Here is a 19,009-nt window from a genome sequence, read left to right on the forward strand (position 1 = left end):
GCAGGAGAGGACAGCCTCCGTGGAGGGGCCCAGCCACTCACTAAGCCACCTCCTGGCCCTTCAGGTAGCACGCGGAGCGCACGGACACACGTAGGAAACACGAGAGCAGGCAGGGCTCATAGACACTTGGGGCACGCGCAAAGCGTGGACACTCGGGGGTGCACAAACACGCGGGGCGTGGGCAACCATATGGTTGAGCTGTCCCAGGTCCCTATTCCCTGACGCAGGAGCCCATAGCCAAAGGGGGTGGGGTCGGTCACTGGGGAGGGAAACTGAGGCGGGGAGGGGGGGCGAGACCCGCCCCACGTAGCTGGCGAGGACCGGAAGACGCACGGCGGGCCCGCGGGCCCTGCGGCTGCGCACGGGCACACAGGACCCAGCGCCTGCTCCCATCCCGGCGCCCCTCACTCACCCAGGCGCCCTGGGAGCTGCCGGCCGCGGGCAGACGCGGGGGCCGGCAGAGCGCGAGGCAGTGGCGGCGGCAGCAGCAGCAGCAGCAAAAGCGGGAGCGGTGGCCCCATCCCCGCAGCCGGTTGGCGCTCAGTCCATGGCCGCGCGGGAGCGAGGACCGATAGGGATTTAGCGAGGCGGTGCCAGCTCCTTTTGCGGCGCTCTCAGTGCTCCTGCGGCGGCGCCGGCCGAGCTTCAGCACCGGACAGCGCCGCCGGCCCCACCCCCGCCGCCGGCCCCGCCCATGACCACGCCCTCTGTCAGCCATGCGCGCTCAGGCACGCCCACCTCGCGGGGATGGGCAGGAGGTGCTCGTTCCCGAGAAGCGGGCTCTAGCCACGCAAGCTGTGGTCGCTTCTGCCTTGGGCCTTCGAGGGTCACTCTGCAGTGTCAAGATGAGTTTGTGGAGAGAAGACTCTTGGAAGTGTGGTTGTGCTGCTGAAACACCAAATTCCCCCTTATTCCGTTGTGGTTAAATTCAACTGTCCGCAGTAAGTGATGGGAGGCTGTTGGGGGTCTGCAGGCATAGATCCACTGGGAGCTGCATCCGAAGGTAGGCAGTTAGGCCTGGAGAGGAAAAGTTCGCGCAGGGCCTGCGGAGGAGGTTGATGGGGTGGGAGGTCCAGATGGCGCCTTCAAACATCACGAAAGGAGCCAGGGTGACCGTGGAGTGTTCTCCATGCTGTGGTCAAGTATGAATTTCAGACGTGTTTGTCTGGGGCCTTCCATGCTCACAGTCTCTCATCTATCACTGAAATAACCAGTGCTGAAGGACCAAGTGCAGATTCTCAGGCCGCTTTCCGAAAAACCCATAGACAAAGGCAGGGGTGGTACCCCTGGCATCCGAAGACTGTGGGAGGATGCGTGTGTGGGGGGGGATGTTTTGAGTGTAACAGTCTCGAAGTATGCATGCTTGCATGTGAGGGAACAGCCCACTTCCTCCCTCAGGTCTCTTGTAGAGCCAGTATCTTTCTATTTCATGTCGTTGTGGCACTGCTAGGAGCCCCAGCTACCCTCATGACCAGGCAGAGAAGTTTGCCCTCCCCTGCCTGGCCAGCCCTCCCTCTTCCTTCCATCCCTACCTTTAATGTCCCCTTGCCACAACATCCCTTGGTCATTGCCACATTGTCCCTTGCCGAATGTCTATTTGGTCTGACTGGGGCTTCGGGTGGCAGTGAGTAAGTTATCTTTCTTTCTTTTTTTTTTTTTTTTTCGGAGCGGGGGACCGAACCCAGGGCCTTGTGCTTCCTAGGCAAGCGCTCTACCACTGAGCTAAATCCCCAACCCCGTAAGTTATCTTTCAGTCTGGCCTGTCTACAACTAACAAAACTAGGTGTTGGGCCTGAGGACTCTGACATCCATTTTGGCACCTTTGTTGGGCTCCATCCTGATTTGCCTTTCTAATCTTTAGTCTCACAGACCTGTGCTCCCATCTCGGGAAGTAAGAATTCACCTTGGAGAAAAAGCCCATACTTCACAGCAACACGGTCCCCTACAAGGATGTTGCCTATGGTTCTGAAAACACCCATCTGGTTAGAAAGGAGGATGGTAAGCCTAATAAACACCTGGGCCATTTTCAGTAGCCCAGACCATGCATCAGCAGTTAGAACACTCCACCCACAAACAGTGTAAGACCCTTAAGCAGACATCAATGGCACCGATTGTCTTGCAGACTACACAAACTGCTTCAAGTGTCATGCCTCAGCTCGCCAAGAATACCTTTGATCCCAGATGCTGAAACATGAGTGAGCTCGGGGGTGTGTTAGAGTGAAGGGTGGATGGAGTAACAGGGGACAGCCTGGGTGGGCAGATACGCCCGGAGATCCTAACAGTCATGTCGTGAATCTGAACAACAAGAACAACAGGAAAGGAAAACACACAGACAGCTAGGTTCTTCGTAACAGGGGTATTTAGATATTGAGGGCAGGAACATGGGGATGTTTGGTGAGTTTTCAGGAGAAGGCTTTATCAGCCTGCCCCAGTACAGTTTCTCCAGTACAGAAGAACAGTAAACCTCACACCCTCCCTTGGTGAGGTTGCTACACCTCTTTGTAGAAGGGCCAGCTCTCCACAAAGCCAGATCTGGTCACACCTGCAGTGACCCAGGGACTTGTAAAGCCCACACCATCTGTCACAACCACAGGCAACTAAGTAGGGCAGCAGGAAGACACAGAGGAGTTTACCTGGGCTTCCTGGGCCTACATCCTGGAGCACTGTTTGCTTTGGGCTGTGGTATCTCTCTCCCCATCTAGTCTTGTTTATTGTTCGACAGGTTCTAGGCTGGGATTATTTGTCCTGTCGTTATTTGACTTGCTGCTTCACACTCTCCTGAGCAAGGCCCTATCTCACGGCAACGTTCTGAACTTCAGAGCTCTGTGTCAACATGAAGGCAGAAGAAAATGCCCGACAGGAGAAGAGAAAACGGCATGGGTGTGTGAGGGACTGCAAGGATTATAGCAACAAGAAACAGCACAGGGCCTGGGGAGGTGGCATTTCAATAGATAAAGTGCTTCCACGTAAGTAATTCCCGGAACCCAGGTAAAGTTGGGCACAGCAGCTCATGCCTGTCAACCTGCTCCTACAGAAAGATGAGAGGATCCCCCGGAAGTGAGGCAGTCAAGCATAGGAGGCAACTTACTCACCTGGAACTGTACTTGGTCTAAACCGTGTGCACATTTCTGTTCTGTCATTGCGCTTAGCAGCCTACACTGCTGCTACCCTGCATACACATCCCCCTCTGATGTGCTAGCAACCTTGGACCTCAACGGACTCTGAACAATGCGATAAGATTCTCCTCCCCTTACCGACTGTCAAACGTGGACATTTTATACCCAAATGCTAATGCATTCTGGAGGGACAGCCTGAATTGGTTTGGGGTGCATGTGCAATAGGGCAAAACAATGAAAACTCTGTCCTCAAGTGAACTTTTAGGAAGAATCTATCTACTACACTATATCTATGAGTAATTGAGTATGCATATAGTTAACATCATATAAATTATGGGGAAGGCCACGGGCTATATGAAAAATGATTATAAGATCTTATCTATTCATCAACACAGAGAAACACTCTCACTAGACCCCCATAATAACCAGTTTCCTTCTCCTCTTGAACTCCACAAAAGAAGCTCCAAACAATAGTCAGGACCTGAGTCTCCTCCCTCACAGCTAGCTATCAATCATGACAGTAGAACCCTCTATTCTGTACTGGTGTACTGGTGAATAAAATTACCTTGCTACTTTTGCAAATCTATGTGATCCATTATTCCAATCCTTTCAATAAGAAGCCAAGAACCTAGAAGCAAGTCTGTGGGCCAGCTAGCCCGGTATATGCTATAGCGAACAACAAAAGGAAGACTGTGTCTCAAGGTCAAAGTCAAGGACGGACAGCTAAGCATGACCTCCGACCTCCATGCCGTGATATGCATGCACACAAATACACTCGCATCATATACATGCTCAGAAAATAATACACACACCTACAGCACAGGAAAAATAATAAAAGCTAAGGAGGAACTGTAATCACTTATAAATAGAACAGAGAGTTCATGGCCAGCACTGCTCCTCCTGTTCTGGGCTCGGAATTTTGATGAGGTCAGATAGAAAACACTAACGAGATAGATGGACGGACAGACAGATGGATGGACAGACAGACAGAATGTAGAAGGCAGACAGGGAAGAAAGGGGTTGTTAGGAGTGGCAAGGCTTTCTACTCCTGTTCTGCAAACTCTCGGTTAATCTATGACTTCACTGCACTTGTCAGTGCGATTACATGAAAGTTTACTGGAATTAATGGCGACATTTAACAAGAACTTGAAATCATTCGAAATGGTGTTGTCGTGCCTCTGATTTTGTTTTTTAAAAATGTCACAAGGCTGGGGAGATGGCTCAATGGGTTGAAAGCACATAACTACTTTTGCAAGAGACCTGGATTCAGTTGACAGCACTCCTGTGAGAGGCTCACAACGGCCTGTAACTCTAGCTCCACATGGATCTGGTAGTCTTGTTCCCCGGGAACAACACACACACACACACTGGTTGAAGTGCATCAATAACAGTGGTGATGATGGTGGTAGCCGTGCTGGGTTGGTGACAATGGAGTCAAGTGGTAGAAATCATTGCCTGGGTGTGGACGTGGTGGTGGTGGTAACAGTGACAGTCGCAATGATAAAGGCTACAGCGATAATGGAGGTAGTGGTGGAGATAGAGTGATGGTGGCAGTGGTGGTTGTTATGACAGTGGTTAGACAGTGGAGACCACAGAGGTGGTGGTTGTCTAAGTGATGGTAGTGGTGGCAATGGCTATGGTAATGAGGGGTGGTGATACAAAGGTGGTAGTAGAGTAGGTATTGGCAATGGTGTTGCCTTCACAGACCTTCCCCATCCCATAGCCAAGGGAACTCTGATTTTCCCTCAGGATTCCCCACCTCGAACTCTTGTCTGCCAAGTGGTTGTGAGCAAGGCTTAGACCGCAGAGCATATCTCAGCAGATGCTTCCTGAAATGTGAATGTGAGTGGACAGAGTTAGGCAGGATGAGGCTGAGGTGGTCGTGTAGCTACGGCACCAAGATCCAGGCTTTAGTGTTTGTCTTAATCGGTGTCACTGTTGCTGAATCGAAACACCATGACCAATAAGCAGGTTGGGGGGGGGGGTTTATTCAGCTTACACCTCCACGTTGCTGTTCATCGCCAAAGGAAGGCAGGACAGGAACTCACACAGGGCAGGAACTTGGAGGCAAGGGCTGATGCAGAGGCTGTGGAGGAGTGGTGCCTACTGGCTTGCTTCCCCATGGCTTGCTCAGCCTGCTTTCTTATAGAACCCCAGGATCACCAGCCCAGGGATGGCTCCACCCCCAGTGGGCTAGGCTCTCCTCAATCAATCACTAACTAGGAAAATGCCCTACAAGCTGGCATACAGCCTGATCTTACGGAGGCATTTTCTCAATTGAGGCTTTTCCCTCTCAGATGACTACAGTCTGTGTCAAGTGGACATAAATTTAGCCAGCACAATCAATGTTCATGGCTCAAGTCCCTGTTTGCATTATTTCCTGGACTCTATGGAACAGTTGCCTTCTAATAAGGTCTGCAGCTGCTGGTCTTCTTAGTCACCCGATTGAGAAACCTGGCAGCCCCTGAAAGGGGTGGGAGGTGTTGTCACAAACCCCTTACTAGAAAACAACAAGTGATTCATAGTAATAAAAAATCCATAACCTTCTGAAGCACCAGCCAGGTTATATTTAAAAATCCAAAGGAAATCCTATATTGTTTTGTGTATAATTTTGCACATCCAAGCCAAGCTGGGGTGCATGTGGCCTTCAAACCTGAGTCCTTGACCATATTTTTGGGTCCGTAGCCAGGAAATGATAGAATCTGCCCAGATACTTGAAAAAAAAAAACCCTCCTGGAGTCAGCTCCTCAGAGAGTAGTCAACGTTCTTCAAAGTAAGGGTCAGCCGGTGCACCAGGATACTGACTGACTGACACTCCAAGGCTGGGTGCTGAAACACTTGGTGTCACATCTTCCAAAAGGGATTGAGGACCTGAAACAACACCCATCAGTCTGACTCACCCTCCATCCCTAAGGCAGCCACACTCGGCAAACAGTATAAAACAGCTCCTATAAACTCTTCATTTGTGGTCTGATGAAACAATACAGAACCAATACCTGGGGATGTCCACATCATGAACATTCTTCTATCACCAACTAACTGCCCAGCCAGGGCTACCTCCTTATCCCTAGTGCACACTGAGCCAAGAGTCTGGGCTGCCTGGGATCATGTCCTTCTCCAGTTTTGTTCTGGGCAGCCTGCAATCTGAATGTGCCCAGGTGTGCCAGCGCCCCCTTTGTTGGACTGTGTTCAGTTCACTAGTGTGCCCATAGGGAAGCTTTCTGTTTTCGTTAGCAATTGGGAGGGCCTAATTTACAGTTTGCCTTTCAGACTGAGGATCATGAAGGACACCGTGTGCCTTAATTAGTTAAACTACTGAGCTCTTTGGAGAGATTCGCACTTCTGACAGTGGAGCAGAGTCTAGGTTACCTAGAACTGAGCCCAAGTCCTAAACCACGTGTCAAAGGATGTATATCATCAGAGTCAAACCAAACAACTTTGCATCTAATTTGAACTGTAAGTCTCCACTGTGGCACACTGCTGAGTCCAGCATGACCTTGGTGTAGACAGACTGACATGGTTCCTACCACTGGGACAGGGCCAGTGAACCTGGGCCCTTCATGAGCATCAATGGCTACCGTGGGCATAAAGCTTGTTTGTATAATAATGTATATATTTTCATGTTCGTGGGAGGAATGGCCTCCCTGTTAATCCTCCAATGTCCTCCATGATAATCTGAAACAGCATGAGTCCAGGAGGCAAGGGTGTGGCCAATGTCTCAGCAAGATGGTAAATTCTGGGACCTTCAGAACAGCCCATAAGGTTGTAGAAAAGAACTCTAAAAACAAGAGTTCAAAACTACATAATTTCTCAACTGTACAAAAATATAGGATGCAATATGAATTGTATAAGAGGCTTCACAGATCCAAAGGAACAAAGATAGCTACACTATTAGCCAGCTTGTCAGAAAGATACAAAGACAGGCAGATATAAATAAATGCAGGCAGATTCCTGAGGTTAAGGTCAGCCTAGAACACAGTCCAGGCCCAGGCCCAAGGGTGGTAAAAATGGTAATTTCACGACGGAGTCCCATCCAGCTAGTTTACAGTTGGTCTGTGCTTAACAGAGGCAGGCAGGTCTCTGAATTCTTTTGCAATGTTAAAAGAAAGCGTAATGTAAATAAAGAAAATTTCCAGTAAAAAAAAAAAAAGAAGAAGAAGAAAATGTGTGTTTGCTGTCTGCTAAGAATTAAGGGGCTAGCTAGGGTCACAGGATGCTGATTCATAATATAGTTAAAAGGAAACCTGAAGTAAATAACTAAATTGATATGTAAATTAAAAACTGGGCTTTTGGTCTGTGTGAGATGGGCAAGCAGAAAGCAATAGCAGTTCTTAAAATTGTTTTCCCTATCAAGAGCTGAGCTGTCTAAAGATCTCTGAAGAGAATAAACTGCTCTTGAAGAATTTTTTTTCTAACAGGATTTCTGAATAGGTCAGGGTTAGGTCAGAAACCCCAAAACTTACTTAGAGAGCAGACACTGCTCTTTTAGAATGTTTTCTAGCAGCTATCCAGAGAAGGCTGTCTGAAGAGCGAACACGGTTCTTTTAGAATTTTTTTTTTCCAGCTTTCTGATTTTGATTGGAAAATCCAAGAATTGCTTTTAGAATTTTTTTCTAACAGGATTTTCCACTGGGTTGGAAGATCTAAGAACTTTTTATAGCAGCTTTTCTGACTTTGGTCAGAGAGTGTTTGGAACTTTTACTAGAAGAGAGAGACTCTCTGTCTCAACCAGAGAGTTCATTTGTTTCTCAACTCCCAAACACCCCTCTCTCAGGAACCTGGATCTAGCTGAGGCTGGTCCTTGGCAGGACATCTAAGAATAAAGTGACTCTGGAGAGGAAACAGAAATCCCCAGCCTGAGTACCGTGTTCTCTGTCCCCATGTGCCACTCCAGCACCCAGGCACACACGCTCACACAGCTAATCTGTACGTTGTATTAGTGGGCATCTTGGTGTGACAGTGTGAGATGGGCAGTAGTAACTCCAGTTTAAAAGATCAGAAGTCTCTGAAAGTCTGCAAATAAAAGCCTAAACCAGAGTGTGGATTTACCTACCAAATGGCATCTCAATGGTCATTGCACGGAAACTGGGCATGGATGTGTTGTTAGGAGAAGAGGAGGGGTGCTGTAAAGAGCCACAGGAACAAATCTGTGGCTTACCCAGGAATGGTGGTAGGCACCGTGACTTCAACACTTGGTGGCAAAGACAGAAGATCCAAAAGTGAGACCCTGTCTCAAAATAATAATAATAAACCTAAGGAAGCTTCTCTAAGTCAAAGATGAAAAAACACAAATAATGCCCACACTGTAATAAAATATTTCTGAAATAAAGACATGCCGGGTGGTGGTGGCACACACCTTTAATCCCAGCACTTGAAAGGTAGAGGGAGGCAGCTCTGAGTTCAAGGCCAGCCTAAGTCTATAAAGTGAATTCTAGGACAACCGGGGCTATACAGAGAAACTCTCTGTTAATAAACTAAGAGAAGAGAGGAGAGAGAGAGAGAGAGAGAGAGAGAGAGAGAGAGAGAGAGACAGAGAGAGAGAGACAGAGAGAGAGAGACAGAGACAGAGACAGAGACACAATATTGAGAAAACTCCCTGACGATTAAGAAATTCTGGCAGCAGCAGCAAACCACTGAACTGAGAATAGGATCCCCGTTGAAGGAATCAGAGAAAGAACTGGAAGAGCTTGAAGGGGCTCGAGACCCCATACGTACAACAATGCCAAGCAACCAGAGCTTCCAGGGACTAAGCCACTACCTAAAGACTATACATGGACTGACCCTGGACTCTGACCTCATAAGTAGCAATGAATATCCTAGTAAGAGCACCAGTGGAAGGGAAGCCCTGGGTCCTGCTAAGACTGAACCCCCAGTGAACTAGACTGTTGGGGGAGGCGGCAATGGGGGAGGGTGGGAGGAACACCCATAAAGAAGGGAGGGGAGGGATTAGGGATGTTTGCCCAAAGAGCCAGGAAAGGGAATAACACTTTCGAAATGTATATAAGAAATACTCAAGTTAATAAAAAAAAAAAAAAAAAAAAAAAAAAGAAAAAAAAAAAAAATTCTGGCAGCAAGTCACTCTTCTAAAAGCTGGTCAGCGTAGAAGCCTTAGTACTCTTCACCTTGCTGCATCAGATATTTGGGTCACTAAATGATTTTTGAAGAAAAGTTTTCTTTATAATACAAGTGCATGTGACCAACACAAAAGAATGATGGGTCTAGAAAATTACCATTTCTTATCTCACAGTATAAAATAATGCAATGTGTTTGCTTTGTTTGGCAGCACATATACTACAGCTGGAATGACAGAGAAGATTTGTGTGGGCCCTGAGGGGGATTACACACAAATGCTTGCAGGGATCCGTATTTTCAGACCAGCATGTTGCTCGACCCTCATCAACGAAGCCTCTTCCTGCGGTAGATGGCAACTAACACAAAGACCCACAACGTGCTCAGTCGGTAAAGCACGAGACTCCATCTCAGGGCTGTAGGTTCATTATGTAGAGAGTGGGAGAGTTTAGAGTGCCTAGCCCTGAACTGGATATTCCCCCAAGGATGAGGAATCTATGCAGAAAGGGGGCCAAAAAGTTTATGAGTCAGAGGTAGTGTACGATTTCAAGAAAACGGTGCTTTCTAGAAACAACAGGAAAGGTAAACACATAAATAACAATGACTATGACAGCACTTACAAGCTCAAGAGAGACAAAATCCCAGCCAAAAGAAAGAACTTGGAGTACAAAGCCCCACCCCTAGCTGAGGAGCAATTGTTATTTGATTGCTGCTAGACAAGAAAAATTAGTCTTCTGTATCTGGTGCATCAAGCACAACTCCAGGGCATGTTAGCATACCCAGGAACAGTTAGCCTACACAAATTGGACTTGATAGCTTTAAAGAAAAAAATTAGAGAGGGAGAGAGAACAAACATGAAGTTGGGTGGGTAGAGAGGTGGGAGAGTATCTGGAAGGAGCCAAGGGAGGGCATGAGTATGATCAGAATACATTGTATGAAACTCTCAAAGGGTAAATAAAAAAACAACGTAGATAAGAATCATTAAGACTGTTGATCACTCAGGGGAAGAGTTAAAGCACCTGCAAGGCCCACAACTATAACAGGAAGTGCTCAGTGTTTCTGAGGAAAATGGAACATGAGTCTAGCCTCTCCTCATCTACAGGAGAGATGGGAGCTGGATGAACATGAATTAAAATGCATGGCAAATGTACAAAATGTCCCTAGTCACCTAGTCTCTTCGAAAGATTCGTGTGGGAGAGAAGAAAGAACTTGTTATATATTGAGAGTGTTAAAGAACATACAGATTAATTAGTCTGAAACTAGATTCAAGCAAACTACTGCGAAAATGTATTTTCAGACAAAAAAATGTCTAATCAGAATTAGATGTCAATGAAATTGATCAGTAACAAGTTTAGTAGTATCAACGTAAGTCTGGTGCAAAATGAGTTTGTTTTAAGTAGCTTTATTTCGCCTTTTAGAATTTTAATTCATTTTAAGGTGTTTGTTGCAGTTCCTGCTGTACGTTTGATGTGTATGTGGTGTGTGTACACCACAGTGCATGTGTGGAGGTCAGAGGAGAACTCTGGGAGTTGGTTCACTACCATCTGTGTGTGGATTCCAGAGACCAAGCTCAGCTTGTCAGTGTTCTGTGCCAAGAGCTTTAACTGCTGAGACATCTTGCTGTCTAGAAGAAAGTGTTTTGAGATAAGCCCAGGCTTATCCTCCTGTCCCAGCTGCCAGCTACTGAGATTACAGGCATGTAACACCATGCTTGGGAGGAACTTTTAAGGGTAGTAATTGTCTTATTTTATTTAAGACAGTTTAACGACTAGAAACACATTCAGAGAATTTATGAGGCAAATTGTGCAAAGCTTGAGATTTGCTGTAAAATATCATTGTGAAGGGAAAAAAAAAACAAAAAGGAAGTTTAATGAGGCTGCTCGAAACAATCTCTTGTTCAGATGTGCTTTTCCTGCACATCTGAATAGGAAAGCTGCCTCACATAAAAGCACTGTGAGTAAAGTATTTTTCCTGGGAGTGCAGGAATAATTCAACCTGTCAATCCTGATTCAGGGCTCATACAACCCGTGCCCCCAGCAGTTTAAACAAACTAGGGATTTTTTTTTCTTGATTTTTGTGTGCAATATAAATCTACCCATGGAACACTGGGGCTGCTTACTGCTCTTCATGGCTAGAACCAAGTGCTGTTAGCCCCTCCATCCTGATGTACTGGCAGCTCTGATTTCCAACTTCCAGCTCTTGTGTGCAGAAGGAAACAGGTAAAGACAGGAAGGTACCACCCCAGGTGGCACAAAGAGGGTTCTCTTGCACATTTTGTTTCTTCAAATCTCATGGGCCTGTCCGTTTCAAATGGCTGTTGTTGTCTCAGTAAAGGGAAGGTGGAAACAGTAGGGCTTTAAAGATACACATATGGCCATATTAGTTTTCTTACTGCTTCGATAAAACACTAGGGCTAAACAATGTAAGGAAGTTCAAGGTGTTGTCCAGGATGGTGAAAAGGCATGGCAGCAAGAACATGATAGAGCCAGTCAGATTGTGTCTATAGTCAGAAGGAAGAGAACAATAAATGCTCACTTCCTCCTTCTGATACAGCCCAAAACCTTAACCCACGTGTAGAGTATAGAAAACCGCTCAGAAGCATGCCCAAGAGACTTGTCTCCAAGGTAATTCTAGGTCCTGTCAAGTTGACAGTCAAGATTAACTTTCACGGTGCCAAAGCTAGCTGGCAGTCTCTGTCACAATCATATACACTAGGCTGATCCCTGTGCAACTTCTACTATGTGTCGATTCTGATCTAGAGGAGATCCACGTGGATTAACCTACTATTTACGATGAAGGGGGAAAAGCAATACAATAAGGTGACAAGTATGAATGCCAGCAATATCGATCAAACATGAAATCAGATTTGTAAAGCAGAGGCACAACTGGAGCCGAGCAGTAGCAATAGCCTAGTTCCTGAGTACCTCAGAAGGATGCCGTGTCCAGCTGCTCAGTCCTTTCTAGTCCACAGGCTTCATCACTTAAGGACATGGGACCGGGTGCAGGTCTGTTATGCAATAGGCCAACAACAGACAATGGCTCAGGTCGGGCCTGTCTAAAAAGGAAGTTGTGAACTACGGACATGCTCACATGATGATGGCACTGCCCCCAAGAGGACATATGACACGGCCCATTCCTATAGTTTCAAGGCCCTCCAAGCTACAGAACTAAACTTCTAAGAGCTTCGTCTGCGGGTGGCATGGGCCTGGTCTCTCCGTGGAGCCTGTCAAAAAGCAGGCTTTGTTGCTGTGGCATGTGGCCTTGGAAGCAGCAAGACAGATGGAGTATCAGGCCATCTCCTAGAGTTCTAAACAGTGCATTGTGTGTGGTATTTCCAAGAGAGAGCCTATGAAAGACAAATGTGTCCTTAGAAACAGTCTTTGCAAACTAATGTGGTGGCTTTTACCTGTAATCCCAGCAACTGACAGCCTGGGACAAGAGGATTACCATGACCAGGTAGGGGATAGAATGAGATCCTGTCTCAAGCAAAAACAATAAACACACACACACACACACACACACACACACACACACACACACACACACACACACACACACACACACACAGCACGCATGCACGCATGCATGCACACAACAACAAAAATACTCAAATTTTATCCTAACTATTCTTCACACCTGAGTTTTTAAAGTTTGTTCAAATATTAAACACAAAAACATTTTAGAAGATAAAGTGAACACTTAGAGGACTAATTTTAAGATGAAGATTTCTGTGTTTACTAAGAAGAGATCCACACTCTCCCACCGTCCTTCCATGACAAGTATGCTAGACTTTGTTTGCTGACATGGTATTATCGTACATGTGCATAAGCAGCCCTCGACCCATTTTTCTTCGCTGCAGTCTGGGTGGCAAGGAATGGAGGTTCACTTGGTTCACAGCACATTCCCAGCATCTTCTCATGTGAGGATTTCAGGTCGCACTGTCACATAGTGGGGCAGCAAATGTGCCAAACCAGTCTTTTTCTTTCTGTGACTTCATCATTACAATGCACTAGTCTCAAAAATCTCACTAAATATTGCCTACCATCCACAGGCCCCACCTCCGTATAACATCAATGTAAAAATTTGGGGATTGTTTCTAACCCATGAATTTCTGGAAGATACTCTCAATCCATGACAGTATTGCCAGTTTTGCATACTTTAAACTTTACACAAGCAAAATTATACTGTATTATTCTAGACTTAGCTCTTCCTCCTCACCATGCTCCTGACACATGGCTCTTGAAGAGGTCACAGGTTGGTGCACTGTTTTCTCTCTACACTGTCCCTCTCCTGTTCTTACTTGCCCACTGATGCCGCCACCTCACTACAGACAACTCATGCTGTCACCAGCACTCCAGCATGGCCACTCTGCTGCCCCTTCAACCTGTCTGCTTCCTCTTCCATGGTCCTGTCCACATTACACACCCAAATGCCCCACCATCACCTCCCTCTCTCTCTCTCTCTCTCTCTCTCTCTCTCTCTCTCTCTCTCACACACACACACACACACACACACACACACACACACACACATTTAAACCAAAAAATACACAGTATGTTTTCAGGGAAAACCAGTTCTAGTTCCATCCCGAATGGTATTATTGCACATTCTTTGCATGTTCCAGTAACAGACTACAGCTAACATGGCCTAGCCATGTTTTGAGTAACTGTGGGCCAGTATTAAACACAAATAACACCATCTTTTCAGTGCTGGGACTGGGCAGCAATTGCCGCCCAAGCATCTGCAGGTAGAGGATGGTGTGACTTCATGACTGTTTAATTCTCAAGCTTACATTCAGCACAAGAAGTCCACTACCCACTTTCATCCCCTGCCCTTAAAGTCAGTCTGTACTGACCCCACACTTCCCACCACAGAGATTATCAAGATTAGGTTTACCTCTGAACAAGGATGTGAGGAATTTATTCATTTTTACATCCTGACCAAGGCCACTCTTACAAATTCTTCCCAAATTATCCCCGTCCCTTCTCCTCAAAGAAAGAGATCCCCCCCACCTTGGGCATCACCCCACCCTGCAACATCTAGTTGAAGTAGGCCTAAGCACGTCCTCTCTCACTGAAGCCCAACCAGGAAGTCCAGGATGAAGAAGGGGACCCAATGGCAGGCAACAGAGTCAGAGACAGTCTCTGCTTCAATTGTTAGGGGACCCACACAAAGACCAAGCTGCACATTTGCTATGAATGTTTAGGAGCCTGGGTCCAGTCCCTGCATGCTCTTTGGTTGGTAGTTTAATCTGTGATCCCCCATGGGCCCAGGTTAGTTGACTGTGTAGACCTTCTTGTGGTGTCCTTGACACCTCCGGCTCCCACAATTCTGAGGAATTTTCTTGATTAGGTAAAGTTGACATAGGGAGACTCACCTTAATGTGGGTAGCACCGTCCAGCAGTAGCCCAGATATAAACAAGTCTAAGGGGAAAGCTTTTGGACTGTTGGTTTGATTGCCTACTTGTTCTGCTTGTTAGTTCATCTACCTATTGCTACCAGACTTTACTGATACCAGATTGCAGATTCTTTAGCCTTCCAGTGTGGAATGAAGACCACTGGCTCCCCAGCAATCCTCTAGTAACATAGTAGATGGCTGAGTGATCCAGGGCTGAGCTCTTACCAGGTTTCCAGCATGAAGACAGTTCTTGTTAGATGACTCGGATCATATCATGTAAGCTAATCTAATGATTTTCTTTTTGATGTACATTCATTCTATTGATATTATTCCTGTAGGAAATATACAACTTAAATAGCTATCTTTAGAACCAAGGATTCTAACACACTGGAACTCGATATACTAATATACACTGAGGACTAATGGTAGAAAAACAAAAACCTTGGTATGTAGTGTAAAACCAGAAATCCATAGCATACAAGTGTTGAGTGTGTTCCAGGGTGTTTCAACCAGCATTTATTGGCCTGTATTTGTGAGAGGGTGGCATGCACCATGCCAAATGTGCACATGAATATTCAGAACTATGGCAGTGAGGCACTGAGGCAGACTCAGTGTCTGATTCACCTTTACATGTTACCATTGTGCTTTTAGAAATGTACTATTACCAAAAGCTTTGTGAAGTCAGGACCTGAGGATATTTTCCCTTTCAAAATAATCCCATGACAGAGCATACTCAGCATGTCACCTGTCCTCAAGTGGGATACTATGGAATTAGTTAAACCCAGTACGAAAAGGACCTCTAGGAAGACACCTCTGTGGAATATGTCACAGGATGTGATAAGGAACACAAGAACACCTCTGCGTCCTTCTAACAGGCAGTGTAAAGCCAGAGAGGTCAGGCTGATGTCCTTCTGACATGATTAAGGCAACCCTTGTCTGCAACACTCAAACTTAAGGTGAAAACACAGGGGAAAATGAATACAAAGTCCTTTCCTGTCACTTTTGATATTGACTCCTAGGGCATGCTAGTGATTTCCTAGGGCTTCTGTGATTTCCATGTAAGTTCCTAACATAAAACATAGAAGCAAGACAGTGAAGAACCATCCCTGGGAAGGAAAGGGGCTGCAGAAATCCTCTCTGGAGCACCGTGAAGCACCGCAACGAAGCATCCACTAGGCTTCCTCATCGGACACCCAAGTGAGAGAGCCCACCCAGGGCATCTGGTAGTCTCCCAGATTCAAACTGTGGAACTGCCTGGTAGTGACCAGGGGCAAAGCAACTCAGCGAACCCAACTGACGTTGGCAGAGGAAATGTGCGCCCTTCTCACAGAGCTGCTGCCCCTCTGGATGGGTCATTTGCCTACTTGCTTCTATAATGATTGATTCTATAATGACAGATAATGATGGAAGGGCAGGGTAATATGAGGGATTTATCTCTGCTGCTCAACCACCAGGAAAACAAGGGTGAAGACATGTCTTTAAAAGGGATAAATCCAACTGAAGAAAGTACCCATTTTAAAAGATAGAAATCAGAATGTATAGTGGTATATCTCAACATACCAAGGAAAGCCACACTGGAAGCTGGCAGAGGCGAAGGGAGAAGCACTTGGCCTCCTCTACCCAGTCCAGGACAGATGGCAGCACAAGCCACTCAGAAATGAGCAGTGAAGTTGGAGAAAGATATCCAGTGTTTAGGAAAGAACCAACTGGCTCATAAGCTGAAATTAAAACTGGGTCATGTACTTTCCCTCACTCATCTCCAAAGTGTTGATAACACACCATGGGGTTGGAAAGGTTGAGGGAAAGGACATTCTTATATATTGCTGGTGGATGGACAGAACTGCACCCCCATGACAGAGATAGGAATCAGGCAACTGAACATCACCTGAAATCCATTCACCAGACTGCCTACCTGGAATCCCAGCATTCAGAATGAGGCAAGACTCTAAGTTCAAGGCCAGCCTGAACTACATAGTGAGAAACCTGCCCAGGGACAAAGGAAAGGGGTGAAGTAGGGAGGGAAAAGGAGAAGGGGGAGGGAGAGCCAGTCTTCCTATCTGGCCAGCTCTTTCAGAAGTCTACTCCACTATAGACCAGAGAAGCAGAGAGGAATGTTTAGGAGGTTGCCCACTACAGTCCTCCTGTCAGGATACCTGACAGATAGTCTCCATGGCACAGGAGTGGCTACACAGGTACACACACATGAGCTCCACCCACTGCAAAGCACTTCCCGGATCCAGGAGTCTGAAGCTGAACAAGAAGTGTGGCTGGTATGCGCCATTTATCTAAGACACGAGCACAATCTAGACTTCCTTATTTTTTTAATAGAATAAGTGATGTGCTTAGAGCGCATTCTTATACTGGTTTTGAAAATCTGATATTGGCACCATGCAAACTTAATTATAGAAAGAGATAGTTTAAATTTAAAACAATGTCTTACATGTTTGTGGTGAAAGAACAAAGCTCACTTGTCAGAAGCACAATAACAAAAATAAAACAAGGCTGGGGTATGCTCTAAGGCATAACTACGGCAGACCTAAAGATGTTTCCCATTATCCCTTCAGTGGCCTGGGATGGCCATGTCACTGCAAGACAAGTGGGGGAGTGTCGCCTATCAAACCAAACAGGTAACCATGGTGCCGTGAGAGTTCACGACAGGACTGAAAGGATACCTTTGAGACCAGGCTGTATGCCCTGCTTCATGTTATTCCATGTTGTGTGAAGTTGTTTTTTCAGATTACCCTGCCTTCATGACTCCATTGTATGAGCAACATTTGACTCCAACTGGAGAGTAGATGCAGACGCAGGACATACACATAAACACGTTCCATCTGGCATCACACCACCATGCGATGCATACAACCGCACCTGTTTTAGTTACCTTCTATTGCCGTGACAGAATACTATGACCAAGGAAACTTATAAACAAAGTGTTTGATTAGGATTAGTTTCAGAGGGTTAGAATGCATGATGTTAGAATTCATGATTCAAAGCCGTTTTAGCAGAGATGGGGAACTCACATCTTGATCTGCAAGTAGGAGGCAGAGACAGCTAACTGGGAAATGGCCTGAGCTTTTGAAACCTGAAAGCCTCTCACAAACACACACACACACACACACACACACACACACACACACACACACACACACACACACACACCACACACACAGTAAAACACCTCCTCCAAACAGATCCATGAACTCAGGACCAAGCATTCAAACATATGAGGCTATGGGGGTGATTCTCATTCAAACTACCACAGAAACCACTTATCAAAGGAGACTGGGAACACATGAGCACAGGGGAATACTAAAGACACACCAGCAAAACTAGGACTGAGAACTTACTGAACACACCAGACAAAGAAAAGAGTGTAACACCATCACCTGGACCACACAAAGAGAACATGTAGCATTGTGATGGACAACGGCAACCCAGCAACCTAACACATAACCACCTAATGTGTATACCAGGGTCCTACAGAGACCACCTGACTGTCCAGGAGGTTGGTTCAATCTTAACTGCTCTAGACATGTTCAGTATCAATCTGTCTTTCAGTGCTCTTACAATTCAGTAAAGACAGGCAGATATTCACATGAAGTCACTAACACAAGACAGAGACCAGTCTCAAGTTACTCTGGGATGTAGGAGCCTGGGAGCAGCAGGATGGGGCTCCAGAATTAAAAAGGAGTCAGAGGCAAACAATTTTAGAAACCCCCAGAGCAAAGATTCACAAGGGACCACCAAGGAAAACAAACAATGGTGAGACAGAACCAAGGAGGCATGTAAAGAAGTCAGACAATGCAGCAAGGTGTAAGGGGTCACTGTATATAAAAAAAATAGATCAGAGGTCAGAGCAGACATTTTCCTGCAAGGATCCAAGAACAGTAAGGTAGGCAAGAGCAAACATCAGGCAGTGCAAAGCCAAGGCATTTGAGTCGCCAACCACACTCGGAAGGTGTGTCACGTAGTGTAGGCCAAATCCAGGAGTAGCCACCCCATATTGATATCCAAGCAGCATGCACTGGGCAGTGCAAACCAAAACTAAGTGAGTCAGTGCTCCACACCCAGCAGGATGCATCAGAAGCCAAGCCTTGAAGCAGCCATCCAGTCAGCAGAATGCACTGGAAAGTGTACACTACAGTCATAGGGCACACTCGAGCGCACACACACACACACACCTACCTCTCCACGACGCACTCTGTATGTGTGTGGGGGGGGGGGGGCGTTATAGTTCTAGGCAATGTAAACCAGAGCCCTAAGACGTCACCATCCCACATCTAGCAGCGTGCACACACCAACACATCCATTTTGAGGAGAATGTGAAGTAACAGGATACAACTTCACAATCAGAATGACAAGTCTTGGGGACATGGTGTGAAGTGAAAACTTCCAGTTTCTTTGGAAAGTCAGTTGTCTTGGATGG

General features: G+C 46.3%; 1 protein-coding gene across 1 annotated transcript in view; it reads right to left on the reverse strand.

Annotated features, from left to right (window-relative positions):
* Ptprn2 (protein tyrosine phosphatase receptor type N2) overlaps positions 1 to 630 on the reverse strand; it is a 725,488-nt gene extending 724,858 nt beyond the window's left edge. The window contains exon 1 of the mRNA XM_032908352.1: positions 413 to 630. Coding sequence (XP_032764243.1) covers positions 413 to 521 — 109 coding nt within the window. The 5' untranslated portion in view covers positions 522 to 630. The remainder of the gene's footprint in view (positions 1 to 412) is intronic.
* Between the last annotated feature and the right edge of the window lie 18,379 nt (positions 631 to 19,009).

This window comes from Rattus rattus, chromosome 7, assembly GCF_011064425.1.
Source record: "Rattus rattus isolate New Zealand chromosome 7, Rrattus_CSIRO_v1, whole genome shotgun sequence".
In the NCBI taxonomy this organism is placed as follows: Eukaryota; Metazoa; Chordata; class Mammalia; order Rodentia; family Muridae; genus Rattus; species Rattus rattus.